At 42.4% G+C, this 19,549-nt stretch overlaps 1 protein-coding gene across 1 annotated transcript in view; it reads right to left on the bottom strand.

Moving 5' to 3' along the window:
• Cers3 (ceramide synthase 3) overlaps nucleotides 1-19,549 on the bottom strand; it is a 62,962-nt gene that overhangs the window by 27,016 nt on the left and 16,397 nt on the right. The window contains exons 5-9 of the mRNA XM_055623612.1: nucleotides 19,196-19,246; nucleotides 17,810-17,902; nucleotides 16,544-16,672; nucleotides 13,004-13,110; nucleotides 1,487-1,640 (exon numbers count right to left, since the gene is read on the bottom strand). Of these exons, the coding sequence (XP_055479587.1) occupies nucleotides 1,487-1,640; nucleotides 13,004-13,110; nucleotides 16,544-16,672; nucleotides 17,810-17,902; nucleotides 19,196-19,246 (534 nt within the window). The remainder of the gene's footprint in view (nucleotides 1-1,486; nucleotides 1,641-13,003; nucleotides 13,111-16,543; nucleotides 16,673-17,809; nucleotides 17,903-19,195; nucleotides 19,247-19,549) is intronic.

The raw sequence follows: 19,549 nt of genomic DNA, 5'->3' as shown, positions 1-19,549 counted from the left end.
CTGGGTGCAAACAATTACAGCAGAGATGACTATGCGTAATATATAGAACTGATGACAAGTGAATGTTACCTGCTTATGTATTTACCACACGGCTCTCTTCATTGTCATATAGTGAGACCTTTACATATTTATCCGGAAGCATACTGTAAAGGCATTGTTGTCTTGCTGTAGCCCAGTCTCATCCATCTCTCTCATTAGTTTCTGTTTCAATCAACCTCATGATATTGTGTTCATCTTGACCCTAGAAGCAGTATGCTCCATCATATAGCCTAAGTACAGAGTAGTGAGTACCAGCTAGGTCTGTGTGAGTTCACACGATGACTTACTCATCTAACAATGCATCTTTGAATGTGCTCTGTAGGGAAACAATGTATGGCTGCATTTAGCAAAGAGGTTTTCAGAAATAAACTACAGCCAAATGATGGGCAATGTTCCAAAAGCAGAAGCAGGCTCATGGAAAAAGCATTACATGCAAGCTGCATGTTCAGCAAAGAAATGCAAAGGTCTGAACTATTACTCAGTCATCATCAAAAAGCTTATCTGGGGGTGGGAGATGGCACACTAATAAAGTGCTTGCCTGAGAAGCTGAGTTCAGATCCCTGTCACCCATGTAAAAGCTGCACAAAGCAGTGGAACACATCTGTAATCTCAGAGTGAGGAGGCAGAGACACCTTATTGGCCCAAGACGTGTAGCCAAATCAGTGAGTTCAGGGTCAATGAGAGATACTGACTCAAAAAATGATGATGATGATGATGATGATGATGACGACGATGATGACGACGATGATGACGACGATGATGACGACGATGATGATGTGGAGAATGATTGAGGAAGGTATCTGGCATTGACCTCTGGCTTCCACATGTATGTTTATATATACACAGGTGCAGCTGCCTATACCCATACACATGTACACATATGTATCAGACACATACAAACATATCTCAAAACGCAAACAAATTCTGACCCAGAGAATTCTCAAAGTAACAGGCTGTTTTAGGATTAAAATTTTTCTGAGTGTCATACCTTCTAATAAAGTTTCCTTTCTTCCTCTTCGGTGCTAGAGATGCCTGAAAACCACTCTACCGAGCTACTCCTCGAGGCACTCATGAAAAAGAAAAACCTAACTGTACTGTAGATAACATGTTTATCATAAAAATAAGACAACAGTTCACTGGTGAGTCTCCACCCCAGCATGTGAAAGGCCCTGGGTGTGATCCCCAGCATTTCAAGCAAAACCAATCAAACCAAGAAAGATAAATCATTCTGGTTAAAACTATGTTCGGTTTTATACTCACTGACATTCAGTCCAACTATGCCAGTGATATAGCCTAGCTGCAGAACAGAACAACATAAGGGCCTATTCCATGCCAATCAATAAAGCAAATAAAATGATAAATGGACACAGTGTTCCACTGTCTGGGCATCACATTTATTCCAAGAGTTGAGACTACAACTTAGACCTCAGAGTTGGTGTGCACTTACCTTCGTGAATATGCATCTATTGAGCATCTTCAGGATGAAATAACCCCAGTAAAGATGAAGGCCCTGAAGGATCATGAGCTGTAGGTTGAGGAAGATGTACGAAAAGAAGGGTTCGAGGTAGTGCAAAGGCAGAATCAGTGTGCAGTACAAAATCCTGTGGAAAAACAGGTAGGAGATCTCACTGTGGCCAAAGCACTGGTGAATTTCAACGAGAAAACATATATTCTTTCTCCCCAAACATATACTTAATTTGAAAAGATGTCCAGAAATTCTCTATAGGAAAAGAAAGGGTGATATTATCATTTATATCACACTTCCACAATCAAGAAGTACAGCCTGTCTCCTGAGAGAAAAACAAAAACAAGTGATGCTTCCTACTACTGCTTGCTTCAGAGTTCCTGTGCCTCTGTTCCCTCTTTGCAAACAGAAAAGCTGGCATGAACCGTCTTTACCTTCCAGGCAGAGAGAGGTTGCAAATGAGACAATGCATGTTTCCGTTGGCACCTTCTGACACGGTTTCATTTACTGGGTGTCAGTAGTGACTTGAGACTGCAGCTCCCTGAAAGCAGCCCAGCATACACCAGGCCAAGCTGCAACCCCCAGTCTCTGCCCCCAAATACACACTTCATGATTGCTTCCATTTCCTAAAGCGAACTGCCCACTTTGTCTGCTGTGCACACAGACTGACTCCTGAGCACAATTTTTACTGCCCCGATGCATCAAGATGCACAGCATCTTTAGCTCTTATCCCAGGATGAAAAGCGAAATGTTCTTTCTGCAAAGAAAGGTTGGGTTATAAGCACAGATTTGTGTATAAAAAAATAATTTGTTCAGTTAAATTGGAAGAAAAAAATGGAAAGAAAATGTTCACAGTATCACCCTCTAAAATGATGCTGTAATTTGAGTGCCTTGTCTTTCATTTTTTTTTTCTCAATACATCACTTAAATTAATTTTTAAATTAGCAGACAGTCAAATTTTCTGGGGTTTGCCACAGAGTTGAGTGAGCTGGAGGATAGGGAGCAGGCTGCTGTTCTATCCCTCGATAGTCATGCCATCTCCACCCTTAACCGGTACAACCACTCATCTGCCCTCCACCTTCCACTGTTATCTTTTCCCAGAGTGTTTTTGAGACTGTTGTCTTTTACTTGCCCACTGCTTTTCTGACTCACCCAATTCCCGGGGGAATCAGTGGCTTTCCTTTGTGCCCTGCCATGCGAACATTTCACACTTTATGTGTTCACTTTCAGAGGAGCACGAGAGCCATTTTCCATGCTTGAACATTGTTAACACAAACACTACATACACTCACACACATGTTTTTGTATGAACAGAGGTTTTCATTGCTGACGGGTAAGCAGGTAGATGGAACTAATGTGTGGTGAACGGCAAGTGCACGGTTAACTTCACAAGAGGATAAAGTATTGTTTGCTGGAGTATACGCTATGTACCTACCCTCCTATGCTTGTGGTTCACATCCTCCTCGATATTGCGTATTGTTTTGCAGAAATATGTGTTCATGTTCAATACAGTTGTTGGCAGGGTTCATGTTTGCATTGATTGGGAATGGCCCCCAAAGGCTCATATATTTGAGTGCTTAGTCAACAGGGAGTCAAACTATTTGAGAAGGATTTGTAGGTGTGGCCTTGGTGCAGTATGAATTTGTTGGAGGAAGTGTATCACTGAGGGTGGGTTTTGAGGTATTTTTTTTTAAAGTCCATGCCAGGGCAGTGTTTCTCTGTCTATGGATTAGGATATAGAACTTTCAACTCCTCCAGGACCGTGTCTGCCTGAGTGCCTTCATGCTACCCACCATGATGATAATGGACTAACCTCTGAAATTTTAAGAAAGCCCCAAATTAAACGCTTTCTTTTATAGGAGTTGCCTTGGTAATGGTGTCTCTTCACAGCCATAGAACAGTGACCAAGACAACATTCAAAGCCATTTATGCTAAAATCATTCCACACTGTTTCAAAACCTCAAAGTATGTAGTCTTTCCCAAATGGAAGATCTTCTTAGAAGTGTATGTTCATAAAAATAAGAAGCTCCATTCCAAGTGTACATTAAAGGTGCAGAAGTTCAAGGAGTGTGCTGGAAAGTACCAAACATTACCACCTTGTTTTCTAAAATTGTAAATGATAAGGCCATCAGAGATGTATGAATAACTTATTTTGGGTCCCCTCCCCAAATCTGGTGGGTTTAATGTTTGCTGATTTAAAACTCCAGACAATTTAAACAGGCAGTATTTGCAAGTCTTTGAGGGTTTCTCATGTCTGCTGGGCCGCTGCCTCCTCTTATGTGAGTTATCAGCTCAGGTTCTGCCTGTTCAAAACTCATTATCTAATTTACCCATTTTTTGCAGACAGCTCTCAAGTTTACCTTTTAACTCAGAAATATATTGTCCTTTTGGAAATTCAGAATATATATAAAATGTGAAGGACTTTAAAAGTGCCTAAAAACCCCAGAATGTACACATTTTAGGACATTTATCTTCCACCCAAATTATTTTATATGTCAGGGATTTGGGACCTTGATTTTTTTCCTCCTCCATGTCAGAGAGATCTTTTCATATCAATGAATGCAACTTATAATAGAAGCAAGCAAACTGGTCTGTTCTACCAAGGGGTAGATAATCCCTGTGTACAGCCTAGAAATTGACCTTGCGCCCACAGATAAATATACATATATTTATATATGTATATATATATATATAAAATAAATATATATAAAAACCTTTATCAAGGAAACATCTCTTTGCAAGAGATGGAGACCATCACAGAAAACCACAACCAATCAAAATGCAAAGTCATGGAGCCCAGTTCCAGTGGACACATCTATGATATAGCTGCCTTAGGCATCAGGGACTTCTGAAAAGGGGTGGAAAGATTATAAGAGCCAGATGATCATGGGGTTTGCTGTGAGATTGTATCTTCTAGTAATGTCTGAAGTTACACCCACAAAGTCTCACCAGCATGACTTCCTAAAGATGAGCTGAACAAGGACAACAACAGACATGCTCACATGGACAGAGAAAGACCACAAGGCCTCAACTCTACACAAAGAACTACAGGCACCTAAGAGATGCTGAGAGCTGGAGGCAGAGTCCTCCCCAGGGAAGATCACACTAATAAATTATCCAATACCAAATGCTCAGTGCTGAAAACATATGTACATACAACATTCTTCTGACTGAGCAAGTTGTATTTAGGTATTGAAAAATATATTAATACATACATTATGTAACAATAATTAATGAAAAAAGACACCTTGAATTTGAAAGTGAACATTAGAGAGTTTAGAAGGAAAGGGAAGAAGGAAATGATGTAATTATTTTATAATCACAGAAAGTAAAAGAAGTAATAAAATGAAAAAAGAAACAGATAATAAATACGTCAGGCCATTGGTCATCTGGTCTCTGTTGCAACTACTTAGCTCAGCCATTGTAAGAAAAGAGCAGATAAATGGCACCTTCCATACAAACTAATGATTATGGCTGGGTGAGTGCCAATAAAGCTTTACAAACAAACCAGGTCTTTCTATCTCCCTCTTCTTTCATAAGATTCCCTGCACTCTGCCCAAAGTTTGGCTATGAGTCTCAGCATCTGCTTTGATACCTTGCTGGGTAGACTCTTTCAAAGGCCCTCTGTGGTAGGCTCCTGTCCTTTGCCTGGAGGGGACAGAAGCTCCACAAGGAGAGCAACAGAGCCAAAAAAAAAAAAACATAGCCACAGGAGTCTTTTATGAGACTGATACTCCAACCAAGGACCATGCATGGAGATAACCTAGAACCCCTGCACAGATGTAGCCCATAACAACTCAGTCTCCAAGTGGGTTCTCCAGTAAGGAGAACAGGGACTTTCTGTGACATGAACTCAGTGGCTGGCTCTTTGATCACCTCCCCCTGATGGGGAGAGCAGCCTTATGAGGCCACAGAGGAAGACAATGCAGCCAGTCCTATAAGACCTTATAGGCTAGGGTCAGAGGAAAGTAGAGGAGGACCTCCCCTATCAGTGGACTTGGGGAGAGGCATGGGAGGAAATGAGGGAGGGGGTGGGATTGGGAGAGGATGAGGGAGGGGGCTACAAAGTGGGATACAAAGTGAACAAACTGTAATTGATAAAAAAATAAATTTTAAAAAGAAATAAATTCAATTTTATAATAGAAAAAACCACATTATAGGGTCGTTTCTGATTTTGTATTCAAATAGAAAACCCTTTACGTATTACATAGACGTAAATGTAATGTTTATAATTTTTATCTATTTTCCCATGGAATAACACTAAATAAAACTAATGAAATTACATTGTAATGAAAAAAAAATGTGTGAGCTACAATCCCCATCCTGAAAGGCAAAGAGGAAGGACATCAGAAGAAGAAGAAAACAGGAAACAAGTTAGGAAGCTGTCACCGAGGGCCTCTGAAAGGCTCTGCTCTGCAGACTATCAAAGCAGATGCTCAGACCTATGGCCAACTGTTGGGCAGAGTGCATGGAATCTTATGTAAGAAGTGGGAAATAGTAAGATCTGGAGAGGACAGGAACTCCACAAGGAGAGCAACAGAACCAGAAATTTGAACACAGGGGTCTTCCCAGAGACTCATACTCCAACCAAGTATGTGTGGAGATAATCTAGAACCCCTGCACAAATGTACCCCATGGCAGTTTAGTGTCCAAGAGGGTTACATAGTAATGGGAAGAGGGACTGCCTCTGACATAATCTGATTGGCCTGCTCTTTGTTCTCCTCCCCCTGAGGGAGGAGCAGCCTTACCAGGCCACTGTAGAGGACAATGCAGCCACTCCTGATGAGATCTGATAGACTAAGATTAGAAGGAAGGAGAGGAGGACCTCCCCTATCAGTGGACTTGGGGAGGGGCATGCGTGAAGAAGAGAGAGGGAGGATGGGATTGAGAGGAGAGGAGGGAGGGGTTTATGGGGGGATACAAAGAGAATAAAGTATAATTAATAAAAAATTAAATTAAATTTTTAAAAAAGTGTGAGCTAGAGTTGACCCTAAGCCGTAGTTTGCCATCGTCTGCTATACATCGTTCATGTAACAGCTGTGTAAGATCCATTTCACACACTGCAACTTAACTCTTCCCTGATAAGACAGTTACGTTCTTCCCAATGTTTTTTATTATAATTATAAAGAGCACGTGGGAATTACTTGAGAAACATGTTAAGATCGTTTGATTCTCTCTTTAGAGAAGCTAAAGTCCTGGACCCCAGCCAGACTCATTACTCAGATGCTTTCCTGCGAGACCACACAACTCACGTTCTTGTGCCCAGTGTGAAGGCGCAGCTTCCTCAGCTCCTGAGCAACGCTATGTTCTGTCAGTCTCCATGGGAAAGAACATTGCCTGTTTATAGTGACATTTTACCTTACATGAGGCCGCAATATGTGTATGTCATGTTTTTCACTTGTTCTTTTGTGAAGGATTTGTATATGATATCTGACTATTTTCCTTTAAGAAATGTATTAGCCTATATTCATTGTACAAAATAATGAATGTAATTATAGTGATCTCCACCACCCATGGATATGAAGTTATTTACTGATTGTGGGTAACTTACAAGGTGCTACACCTTCTTTTATTCCTCCAGTGCTGAGGATTGAACCCAGAGCCCTATGTATGTTAGACAAGATTCTACCACAGAGTAACACCCAGCCCATATCATGACATTTTGTACATTTCTGTGTCTCTTCACCTTTCCAAAATAAAGGTCTCCATGCTGTTCTGATTACCCATGATTTTATAACTTTCCCTTGGGCCCTTGGTCATCTGGGATGACTTCCCCTGGGTCTTAGCATCTGCTTTGCGGTGGCAGCTGTTCCACAGGTGAGCCTCATTAGCAGGCAGATTCCCAAAGCCATGGCTGCAACCTACGGTCATCTGTGTTCTCCTTTCTTCACCAGGTCCTTGCCCCTTACCCAGTCCCCTATCAGAAACCTGTCAGTGCCAACACTGACAAAGATGATAAAAAAAACATCCTTTTCCCAGTTTACCAAGATGTGAGCCATCAAATGCATGCACTGCTCACCACATAAAGGAGTAGGGTGTGGGGCATGGAGAGGATTTTCACTAAACTGAGACCGACTTCCCTGCTTCTGCTTGTGGGAAGTGAAGGCACAGGAGAGGATTCCTGTGCAGGAGTCTTTCACATCACATGCAGAATCCCCCAGGAGACACGATGGGAAATTCAGGGGGTTGAAGGAGCCTCAGTGGCAGTTTCCTCCATGCTGAGAGCCCTGTAGCTTAGTACTCCTTTAAGTGGTACTTAAGGCACCATGGTCAGTACAGTAGGTACATACATGGTCAGTATAGTAGGTACTGACCATGGTGCCTGAGGGCTCAGTATGCACCTTAGCTGCCATTCAGCTGCTTCCTGTGCCCTCCACTCCTAAACAGGAACCCAGTGGGAGCAGCCCCACCTCTGAGCTGCAGAAGGAACCACTTGGAGTGGAGACTTGGAGTAGAGATCACGCTAGGGTGGGAGACGCTAGGGCATGGAGGGGAAGGACCACTATGGTACTAGCTACTGTCTGTCACTTTTCAGGTCTCACAAAAGGATGGCCCAAGATCATTCTTCTCTTCTGAGCAAAGGGTATCTCACTGGACCCAAGCTGTTTTCTAGTTTAGTAGATATCATGAAAGAGTTGGAAGTCAATGTCCTCTACAACAGAACCAAAAGCCAGGCCCTGCTCCATTCTAGAGAAGCTTCTTGGAGGTCTCTGAACTGAGGGTCTCCACGGAGTCTGCCCTTAACATGCCTGGCCAGGCTTTAGAGACAGTCTTACCAAGACACAGTTATACTTTCCTTTCTTTGAATAATGCTCCTCGACCTTGAGGGTGTGGTTCCAACATGCATCACACAGCAGGAAGTGACATGATGTGACTTCTGAGGCTGGAGTACAGAAGGAAATACAGTGCATGCCTAGCTCTGGAATGAGGAGGCCAAGGCCAAGTGAGGGGATCATCTGTAGGTGTTCCAGACAAGAGCCCAGCTCAGGACCTAACCTATGACCATCACCAAGTACCAGTCTTCTACAGGTTCCTTCAAGCATGTGGGTGAAGAAGCCCTCCAGAATATTCCAACTGTAGTCGCTGTTGACTGCCCGGCCTCCATCTGATTGTAACCACAGGAGAGACTCAGAGGAGAAATCACCTGGCTAAGGCCAATCATGCCAGAGAACCAGGAGAACTAACAATGATTAAGAAATGATTTAAAGGAGATCTCTGCAAACTGGCCTGTGAATAAAATCTGATCCAAGACAGGGTTTTTTCTTTTTAAATTTTACAGCCAATGGCTTGATGTATCTTTAAAGAGTTATCAAACAAAACAAAGAAAAATATGCAACACAGGCCATATTGTTCTCTTCAAGTTTAAAATACTTGTTCTCTTACCCTTACCAGAACAAGTTTACCCAGCACTGACTTAAACCACTCGGCATCTGGACAGTTTCCTGTGCAGAAACAGCCAAGTGCAGCATGAGAAGGGGACCAGGGCAAGATGGCAGGCTCACCATGGAAGCCACGCTGAAAGGCTACATCAATAGTTATCTGCAAGTCAGAATTATTCCCCTCAATAATGGTCCTTAAGGGCTTAGCTGTGGCTCAGTGGTCCATCCTGGTTTGCCTGAGGGAGACCCTGAATATGGGAATCATAAAAATAACAGAGAGACCAGCAACTGATTTTTACAAACACACCCACTTAGTCAAACAAAAGCAACAGTAATATATTTGCAAACAAGAGGCATTTGTCTTTCTGGGTCTGGGTTACCTCACTCAGTATAATTTTTTTCCATTTCGTCCATTTTCCTGAAAATTTCAAAATTTCATTTTTCTTTATAGTTACATAAAATCCATGTATGTATATGCCTTTCACTTTCATTATCCATTCATGAGGTGATGAACATCTGGACAATTTTCCAGCTATTGTGATCAGAGCTGCAATGAACAATGATGTGCCAAGTATTTCTGTAGTAAGATGGGATATGTCCAGGAGTGTAGGGCTGGGACATGAAGTAGATCTAGTTCTAGTTTTCCTGAGGCACCCCTTTACCATCAGCATACAAGGATTCCCCTTCCACACATCTGGCATTAGTAGTCATTTGTATTCCAGATGATGCCCATTTTTACTGGGTAAAATGAAAATTTAAAGTGGATTTAATCTAAATTTTCCAGATGGTTAAGGGTACTGAGCATTTTAAAGTATTTTCTGGCCACTTGTAGTTCTTTTGAAAACTGTTTAGTTCCATAGCCCATTTTTAATTGGGTTATTTGTTTTCTTTGAATTTAGTGATTTTATATTCCAGTTACCAATCCTCTATCAGTTGTATAGCTGGCAAATATTTTTCCTTATTCTGTAGGCCATTTCTTCACTTGATTAACAATTTGTCTTGCTGCATAGAAGCTTGTTAGTCTCATGAGGTCTTGTTTTTGGTTGTTGGTATTATTTCATGTGCTACTAGAGTCGTAGTCAGCATAAGTCATAGTCTTAAAACTAAATTTATGTGTTGAAGAGCTCTCCTACTTTTCTCTTTAGCACTTTCAAAGTATCAGGTCTTATCTTAAGGTCTGATCCATTTGGAGTTGACTTTTGCACAGGGTGAGATTCAGGCATCTAGCTTAATTCTCCTACATGCTGCCATCCAACTTTCCCAGCATCTTTTGTTGAAAATACTCTTTCCCCCAGCATATTTGTTCAGTTTCTTTGGAAAAATCATCAGGTAGGTACAGTTGTGTAAGCTTATATCTGGGTCCTCTTTTCTATTCCATAGATTCCATAGATCTATGTGTCTATTTGGGGGCCAATATCATGGTATTTTTAGATGCTTTAGTTTTGTGTGCTTACCTTGGAATATCTCAGGAAGCCAAGAAACTGGAAAGGGGACAGTGTGAGAAGGTCGTCCTAAATCAGGAGGTATAGTACCTAATAGGTGAGAGGAGGGCAGAGAAGGGGAATACTGCAGTAGAGAGGTTCAAGCAGGGATAGTGGTGGGAGATAGGGACGATTAGGGAATGGCAAGGGCTAGACAAAACGAGGCAAGTATAAGAAAACGGCACTGTAACTGACTTTCTAGTAACTCTGTTAAAAACTTTGCAGAGAATCTGAAGACAGATACCTTGCAAAGTCTAGAAACAATGGGTCACTAAACAAAAACCCCATTTCCAAGTGTGGAGTACAGGCACTGGAGTCATTGATCAGGGAGGTTCCAGAGCCCCCAGAACATTATAGGTTCTGGTCATTGTTCTTGGTCACTCATCAGAACTAGTTGATAAGACCCTACTTCTATGGACCCTCTACATCTTAGGAGCAAGATGTAGTGAGATCTAGCTGGAATTGGGCTAGAAGATTCCTCCCTGCTGGATGGATGTTACTATGAGAGCTGCTTTGGGGATAAGGACTTTGATTGCCTTGCCCAACTCTGAACTCTTTGAAGAGTATCCAATGGTGTAATGGCAATGTGACTAGTATGTGCTTAACCAACCACTCTCTATTTCAATTTGGGCCTTCTTCTCCAAGAGGGAATTCATGCCTAATGATGTTAACTTCATCTAAAGCCCGTGCTGAAGAGGTCTTAGACTCTATGTAGGGGATGAGGAACTTAACATGGTTCCTTAGCTGAATTGACACAACATCAAACCACCTCCTAAGTATATACATATGTTTATACTCAGAAACAATGACTACTCTTAGCCTTAAGCAGAGACTCTGTCCCTCGTAGTAAAGACAGATAAAGGCAAAGGCCTGTAACTGTACAAGACAAAAATGGACAGTTGAGGGCTCAGCCCTAAACAAGGCATTTACACTACCCCATTACGGCTCAGGGAACATTGCAGAAGAGGAGGTAGAACGAATGTAAGAGCTAGATGACAGAAATAGGGGCCGAAAAATACCATTACACAGTGGCTGTGCATATTGGCACTGGGTCTATGGAAATCAAGTCCCCCTAATAGTCAGTATGGAGGGGGAAGGATACATGGGGCCCAACCACATACTTCAGAATTGTTGACAACTGACACATCCTGTGTGCAGGGAGGCCAGTATCAACTGTGTACCACCTGGAGATCCCACCGACTGCTGGTAGTTTGTTCTAAACTCAAGTCCATACAGACAGCCCTGACTAAACTCCATCAGACACTGAACAAAGACAAAACTAATAAAGAGGCAAAAGAGGTTGCTAGGAAGGCACAGGGGTGGGTAGAGGTGGGAGGCATACCAAACCTCATGGTCTACGCGAATAAACGTGTAAAAGAACAAAATTTACCAGCAATAAAAACAAAAATTTACCAAAGAGTGTGTGAGGCATTTATCTTGGATTTTAATCTAACTTAAACTCATTTTAAAAATTCTCATTAATAATTTAATTTTAATAAAATGGGCATTGCTTACTAAGTAGCAGACACTTTTCTCAAACTCTTTTGTGTGTCATATCTCAGATAGGCCACACGCTAGTTCTTACTTCTGTCTTACAAGATGAGAAAATGAAGGGACAGAGAGATGCTCTAACCTGCCCCAACCCACACAGGTAGTAAAATGTGGCACAGGATTTGATTCTAGCCTGATTTCCAGCCTTAACATTAGCCATTGCCCTGTACCTCTCCTTTACAGAATATAGTAATTTAAGACGTGTAGTCTCAGTTTACAGGATGTGGCTGGCTTCCTTGGCAAAGACAGCTCCCATTGACCACTCTGGCAGACATCCCTGGATGCCAGTCAGGGATGCTGTCCATCTGTCTAAGAAAGAGGTGTGGAATTAAAGTCTCTTTATTTCTGCATTCGTCTGTTGAGAGGAGCTGCAGCTCCCGGGCTAGCCCACACTGAAATTGTTTCTAGGCTTTTCCTTCCAGCTCATCTGATGCTTCCTCATGCTTACACTGTTTTCTGTCAGTCAACATATAGGGAATCATGATTGTTAGCGGTGGACTGTCACGGGAGGTATCATATTGGTGACCGCCCTCACAGTCACCCTATGACTAAATAAAATCAAGAGACAGACCAAGAGACACTCAATGCCAAAAGATCCCTAGATGCTGGGCCCCTTTGCCATGGAGGCTGAGATAAGCACTAGGCCCCTCATCTGCGAGGTCTCAGTGTAGACATGCACAGGACTTGGTCCAGTGTCTGGCACCCACGGGCAGCTGTGATTACTACAACACCAAGCACACTTTCCTCCTAGACACCTAGTGTCTGGCCATTGGCTCTCCACCGAGTGACCAGAAAAGCTGCTGATCACAAAGAAAGACCCACAGGAGGCAGGATGGAGAGTCCTAGCTACTGCCCACCCACTGGGTTGCACACTGAAGCTCCCTCCGAGATAGTTGCACATGTTAGAGAATTGGTTTATTTATTTATAAAAACATATGCTAAATGTTGTGTTTTTAATAATGCTATAAAAATGGGTCCATCACATTCTCTATCTAGCTGAATTTGGCAGAAATAACTGGAAAGAATGTAAGGAATACTGGATGGTGTTGTGACTCTCACAAGGAGGATATAGCACCTTTTCTACTCACCAGAATGGAAAGATAATGAATCGGCTGATGAAGAATACGACAGAGAAGATGAGGAACAGGATGTTACAGGTTTGCTTCCATCTAGCATATGAAAACATCTTAGCAGACTGAAAATAAAGAGAGAAAATGCATTCAGTTAAAATGCTCCTGACATAAAATTTAAAAGCAATTGGTCTTTCTTGAAAGCAGCCTGGGGAAGGTATGGGTTGTGGATGGGAACATAGATTAAATGAGATTAGCCATAATGATAGCCCTTAAAGGCAGAGGAAAGCTCTGCGCCTATGTTTGAAATTTTACATATATAATGACTTAAAAAGATAGGTTAAATAACTATAACAACACCCCTGTCTCTTTAAAAGCCTGGAAATCAGCACGATGAATCCTAGCATGTATTCTATATAAACATCTATTTCATATCTCCTTTTCTTTGAATGGGGAGCTGGACTGGAGGAAGCATGGAACAAGAGTGAAGTGTGGGCTTGGCAGGGATGCTCCACTCAACAGGGCATTAAAGATGCTCTACTGTACTCTCCCATGAAGCCCAAGGTTGAAGTGGAAGTGAGAGGTGAGGTATAGTAGGAGTCCCTGGAGTAGAGACCATTCCTCTAGGAGGTGCGGAAGTTCGAGGGGGAGAAGCCCCATAGGCTCATGTATTCGAATGCTTGGCTATCCATGGGTGGCATTTTAGAGCTTTTAGGAGATTGAGCTTTGCTGGAGGAAATACAACATTGGGTATAGGCTTTACGGGCTTATAGCCTTTGCCCATTTCTTGTTCATGCTCTCTGCTTCCTGTTTACATTTAAAATATTATCTTTCAGCTTCCTACTTCTGCTGCCATGTCTAATCCACCACTGTGGATGAAGAGTCTTACACCAAAATAAACTCTTAAATTGCTTTTCGCCATGGTACTTTGTCATATATAGAAGTCATTAATACAAAGGACCATGTCTTAGACTTAAAGGTTCAGAAATTACATTCTGGAGGCCCAAGGCCTTTCCAGAATCAGACCAGCAACATGTATGCCCTCCAGGAAGCATCTAAATGCATTTTTCCATGTTTTCCAGAATTTACTAAGGATGATGACATGACCATCCTATTTTGCTTTCCAAAACTTGCCAAGGATGATGATATCCTATGGGGGTAGCAGAAGGTACCCTTCTGTAGTCGCTTTGTTGGCTACTATAGAAAGCCAGTACACCTAGAGAATAAGGGCTGGTAATAGATAGCGACCAAAGTCTTAAAATGATTAGAGTGGAGTACACAGTTGTCTTCAAGGTCAGAAGCCATGCCAAGATGGGAAGCTGGATATGTGCATGGGTATCAGAATCTCTGTGAGCCCACTCACAAGGGCAAAATGGCACTGTTGGGCAGAAATGCCATTAACACTTCTGGAGTGTGTAATAATGAAATACCAAATGGTAATCCTTCATAAATGCTAAATATCAATCAAGAGACATAAAAGTGTTGGGTCCTGGATCCAAACTTGGACATGGAGAGTATCAGAAAGATGCTAAGTAAAGAAAAATAAAAAGATGCTAAGAAAAGGCAATAAATAGGGTGTGTATAGGAAAGAATGGCAGGTGTTGAAGGAGGCTTTGTTGTTGCAAAGAAAGAGCTAAGAGATACACCTCCCGCTTTGAGGCTTGCAAAGATTAGCAGGTTCCAACTCAGGGAAAGTCTACACCAGCAAAGGTGGTGCAAAGTCTGGGTTCAATTAGAACTTGATTGAGAAAGCGAACACTTGACAACTATTCAAAGAAACCCTGGGTCCTGTGTCCTTGGGAGAACACCAAAAAAGGCTGCTGCCGCCACAGGCAGGGCTGTCTCTACCCCCCACTGTTGCTGGAAGGCACTAGCCTTATGCAGGAGCCTTGAGTTAGATCATGCCTTGTGTATCAAGAATGATTCATGATTAGTAACAACATGAGGCTGCACTTACACTTAAACCATGAAGGGACCTTGAAGTCTGGCCTGCCATTTCCCGCCCCCTGTTTTTGAACCTAAGGACTTGGAAAATTTTCAAACAGTAATGAGCTAAACATTATAATATACCATAAGGGATTGATATGACTTCTCGTGTTACAGCCGGAGCTCGAAAACAAAATAATAAGTAATTTGCCCAAGTCTCTTAGGGAGTTATGCTATGTCTATGACAAGGTAGAAGGAAAGCTGAGAAAACCAAGCAGCCAGATCCAACTTCAACAGCTACCTTTCCCTTAAAAATACAATGGAAGTCTTTTCATACTGGACACACACCAAAGCCGAGCAAATAAGTGCTCAGAAGCAAGACATGAGTGTGTAATTCTTCACTCAGGACTACCGCAGCCTTCGTTTTCAGCTGAGGTCACCGAGATGTGACCAGAGGAAAAAAGTGCTTGTGGCAGAGGTGGCTATGTTCAGAAAGCAACGTGACACAACCCTGGCCAGCCTTTGCTGGCCCTGAGACACGTGTGATAACCTTATCCACCATTCTGGACTTTACAGAATTTAAATTTAAATTTACACCATTCTATGCTTTACAGATATTTAAGAGGCCAGTTGCTGACTTCAAATGAATTCTGGTTACTTCTTAAATAGGTTTGGGCAAATTATTTTCCAGTCCATGGGCTAAAGCTGGCCAGGCCTTAAGAGTGGTTTAAAAGGGAGTATCCTTATAAAATGGTATTAAAAACAGGGGTTCAAAACAATTAAGAACATAAGACAGAAATCACATGAAGCCCACAAAACTAGATTTAGTCCCTGGCACTTTATCAAAAGCTGGCTGAACCCCAATCTGGAAGAATGAGATTCTATTAAATTTAATTTCTTCCATATCAACCTATACTCAATTATTAGCACTCCAGGGAGCAAGCCCAAGAGTGCTAGTGGTTTAGCATTGATTTGCCTGGGTATGTTATAAATGAGTACACCAAAGTGAGTCAACAACTGATCCTGGGAAATGCTGGTGTAACTACAGCAGGAGACTGGATAGAGAAAAGACCATTCAGTCACAGCCCATGCCAACAGAAACTTATGCTAACAGAAAGGCTGAGGAACAGCCCCGGAATAGAAATAGGAAAACTTTTGCCTTAGCGTTCTCTGCTTTGGGACACACCCTAGGCCCTCTTCCTCCCTCAGAAGATGAATGCTATTTTACAAACACCACTTGGCATTCCCTAAAGCAAGAGATGGGGCTGCAGGAAGAGCAGGGTAAAGATTCAATGAGCAGCCAGTCGATGGCTTAAGTAGCAGAGCATGCTGTCCGACTTTGAGAATTCAGTTCCAAGTCTTGCCTCTAAAAAACCTTGAATTTATTTCTCATCCTGGTATCAGCGTGCAGCCCCACGAGTGGTCCCACATACTAGTGTCTTGCTTACACAGTGCAGAGGCTGGAACTACACACCAGGTGGCTTCATCTTGCTGGATCTGGGAGCCTGTACCCCTTAGAGGTTGGGTGTTTTCAGGACAGAGGGCCCTGCCAAATCGCTCACAGATAACTGTGAGCACTTGGAGAAAACCAGGACAAGGCTCTGTCATTATTTGTACGTCGCAAACGTTTACCTCCAGCCAAATGTCAGACACATCGTGCACCAGCATCACGAGGGTCCCACTGCGGACGTAATTAGCACACCAGGAGAAGCTCATCAGGCTAATAGCAGCCAGGTGGTGGATGACATTAGCAAGAAAATCCTACAGAACGAGAGAAAAGTGGGAGCCATTAAGCAAAAGCAGCTATTTCCCAGTGACCAGAAGAGATAACCAGGAACTTACATCTGCATGTTTCAACTATAGAATTTAGTATATATTTTATAATATGTACTTAATATTATATATATATATATACATGTATGTGTTTTTTCTTAACACAGTCCTTGTGAGGGAGCCAGGGCAAGTATTACCCTTACTGGTGAAATAATTTAACTTTGGGACAGCACTGAACACTTGTCACCTAACTGGGATTTCTGATAGTCTTTCCGTGGCTCCCTCCATCCACTATATTCTTAGGTTCTGTGAGTTTTGTTTGAAGATATCGGTGAACTTCAGTGTTCCCACTAGTGACAGTTATATCAGCCTCCAACTCAAAGAGCATTCAATAAAGCCAGCTCCACTTACTCTAGTATTTGGCTGACTTTAGCCTTATTTATTAAACAGACGTTGCTATGAGCTAGGATTCTGTACTGGGTCAGTGCATGAAGATCTAAGGCACCAACACTGCTTCTCACTTGGTTGGATTTGGTGAGAAAAAGCTTGTGGCAGCACTCAGGGTCTAACACAAACACTGACCCAGTAACGCAGGAAACTAGACGGCTCTGAAGTGTCTCACTTTGTGATCTCACTGGGAACATTAATAATGCCTGTGACTCAGTTCCCCTGTAAACAAAGCAAAGCTATGTATGCTTCAAACAAGATTTATCCTAGGGATAACTAAGGAATTAAGGAGGAAGGTGGGTAGCCATTCCAAAGACTTTGAAAACATTAGAAAGGACTGTATATTTTTTTTTCATCAAGTAAAAGATGTAGCACAGAGAAAGTCATTACACTAACAAGTTTTTTTCTGTGCATTAGAGGACACTGCCCTTCAAAGCCAAAGGAAACAGAACGATTAACCAGGTATCCAGCTTCAAACATAAAGTTTCTATGTTTCACTACAGGCAAGTCATCAAAGCCTAAACACAATTTGAATTACTCTATGAACTATCAAAAGCAAAAATAGCCAATGTGCTAAAGCTAAAAATGCACAAAATTTACAGTTTACAGGTAGAATTAGAAGTAAAGGAATAAAAACAAATTGAATGGATAAAAGTAGCTCTGTAAAACAGCACTTACCTTCCTCTTGGTATCAGTGCCCAGGCTAAATAGCAGTGACCAATAAAAACTCATTTCCAAAATGTAGTACCAGTACTGGGAAGGCAGCAGAGGCTGAGAAAAAGGAAGACAGTCATTCTTCCAAATGCGACCTCACAGGCAACATATTTTAGCTCACTGAAACCCATTTATATGCCACAAAATTGTAGGAAATTGCAAATTCTTAAATCCCCCAAAGGAATCATAGATAAACTGTCAAGGTGTTTAATTTTTGAAAGGGTAGAGAAGTATTCTTAACCAAATGTTTTGACTAAAAAGTTTAAAAATGCTATAGGTATGAAAGCCTAATTTTAGCTTAATGTGAGTTATGTTAGATATGCAACTATTTAAGGACTGTAAAACTGTCTTCTGAATAGAAGTAATTAAGTTTCTCCTGCTAGAATTTCTCTTAGTGCTGTTATAGCAAGGAAATTCTTGAGACACTGAGGCAAATTGAGACACGTTGTTAGGTGTGAAGGACTGTTACCTTAAGGAGCCTACTGAATGCAGCCTTTTAGTACCCATGGCCTTACTCCATGGCCTATGAACTTAATCCTGGTATTTGGCCAAGGGGACAGGAGTCAATGCAGTACAGGCACAGACGTCACAAGCGCTGTTTAAGAAAGCTGAGCCATTGTGCAGACAGTCCACAAAAGGCGGCTAGTCGAAACAGTATAAAGACAGGAATAAGGCCACCAACTGCCGTGAAATATGTGAATGGTCAGGAGTGACTGGTGGCTGGCAGTGAGGCAGCAGGCTTGAGGATGCTGTGCTAGGCTCCGAGAGATACTGATGCTTGTGAGGAGAGTGAGTGGGGCAGCATGAACAGAACTCAGTTATGACCTGTGAAACTCTTACTGCTTTCTTGTTCCTCTGTCCTGTTGTTTTTATTATTTATTTTATGTTTGTGGATATCTTGCCCACATGTATGCACGGACCATAGGTGTGCCTGCTTATTGTAGAGGCCAGAAGGTGACACTGGATCCCTGGAACTGGAGCGATGGGTAGTTGTGAGCCATCATGTAGGCGCTGAGAATCACACCCTTGTCTTCTTGGAAGAACCTCTGAGCCTTCATTCCAGCCCATTTTCTGATTTTGTTTTGTTTGGTTTTCAGTTTATGCTGAGGCTAACAAGTTAAGAGGCTAATTTTAGCCCGTTACTTTGGAAATGGAGGCAGAAGGTTTGCAAGTTCAGGGCCAACCTAGCTAAGTATCGAGTTTAGGGCCAACCCGAGCTACTTAATGAGAATGGGTCACAAACCAAACCAACCAACCAACAAACAAAGAAACAAACAAACAACCCACCAAGATCTGGGGAGGCTTCTCACCGCAGTGTTGCAGTGAGAGACAGGCTCCACAAGGACTCACCTGTGTGGGGTAGTCCCGCCACACCTCCCACATGTCATAGGCCCACGGTTTCTGGAAGACAGTCGAGACAAGAGGCCTGTCAGGCAAAAGCCCCGTGCACAGGAAGCACAGCTGTCCTTGCTGGTGTTCACTGTCGCACTGACCCACGTGTGTGTTCACTGTTGCACTGACTCTTGTGTGTTCACTGTCACACTGACTCTCGTGTGTTCACTGTCGCACTGACTCTCGTGTGTTCACTGGGGCACTGACTCTTGTGTGTTCACTGTCGCGCTGACTCTCTTGTGTGTTCACTGTCGCGCTGACTCTCGTGTGTTCACTGTCACGCTGACCCACTTGTGTGTTCACTGTCACGCT

The sequence above is a fragment of the Psammomys obesus genome, unplaced genomic scaffold (assembly GCF_907164565.1).
Source record: "Psammomys obesus unplaced genomic scaffold, mPsaObe1.curated_primary_1811, whole genome shotgun sequence".
Taxonomy (NCBI): domain Eukaryota; kingdom Metazoa; phylum Chordata; class Mammalia; order Rodentia; family Muridae; genus Psammomys; species Psammomys obesus.
This window is presented reverse-complemented; position numbering and strand designations above follow the sequence as displayed.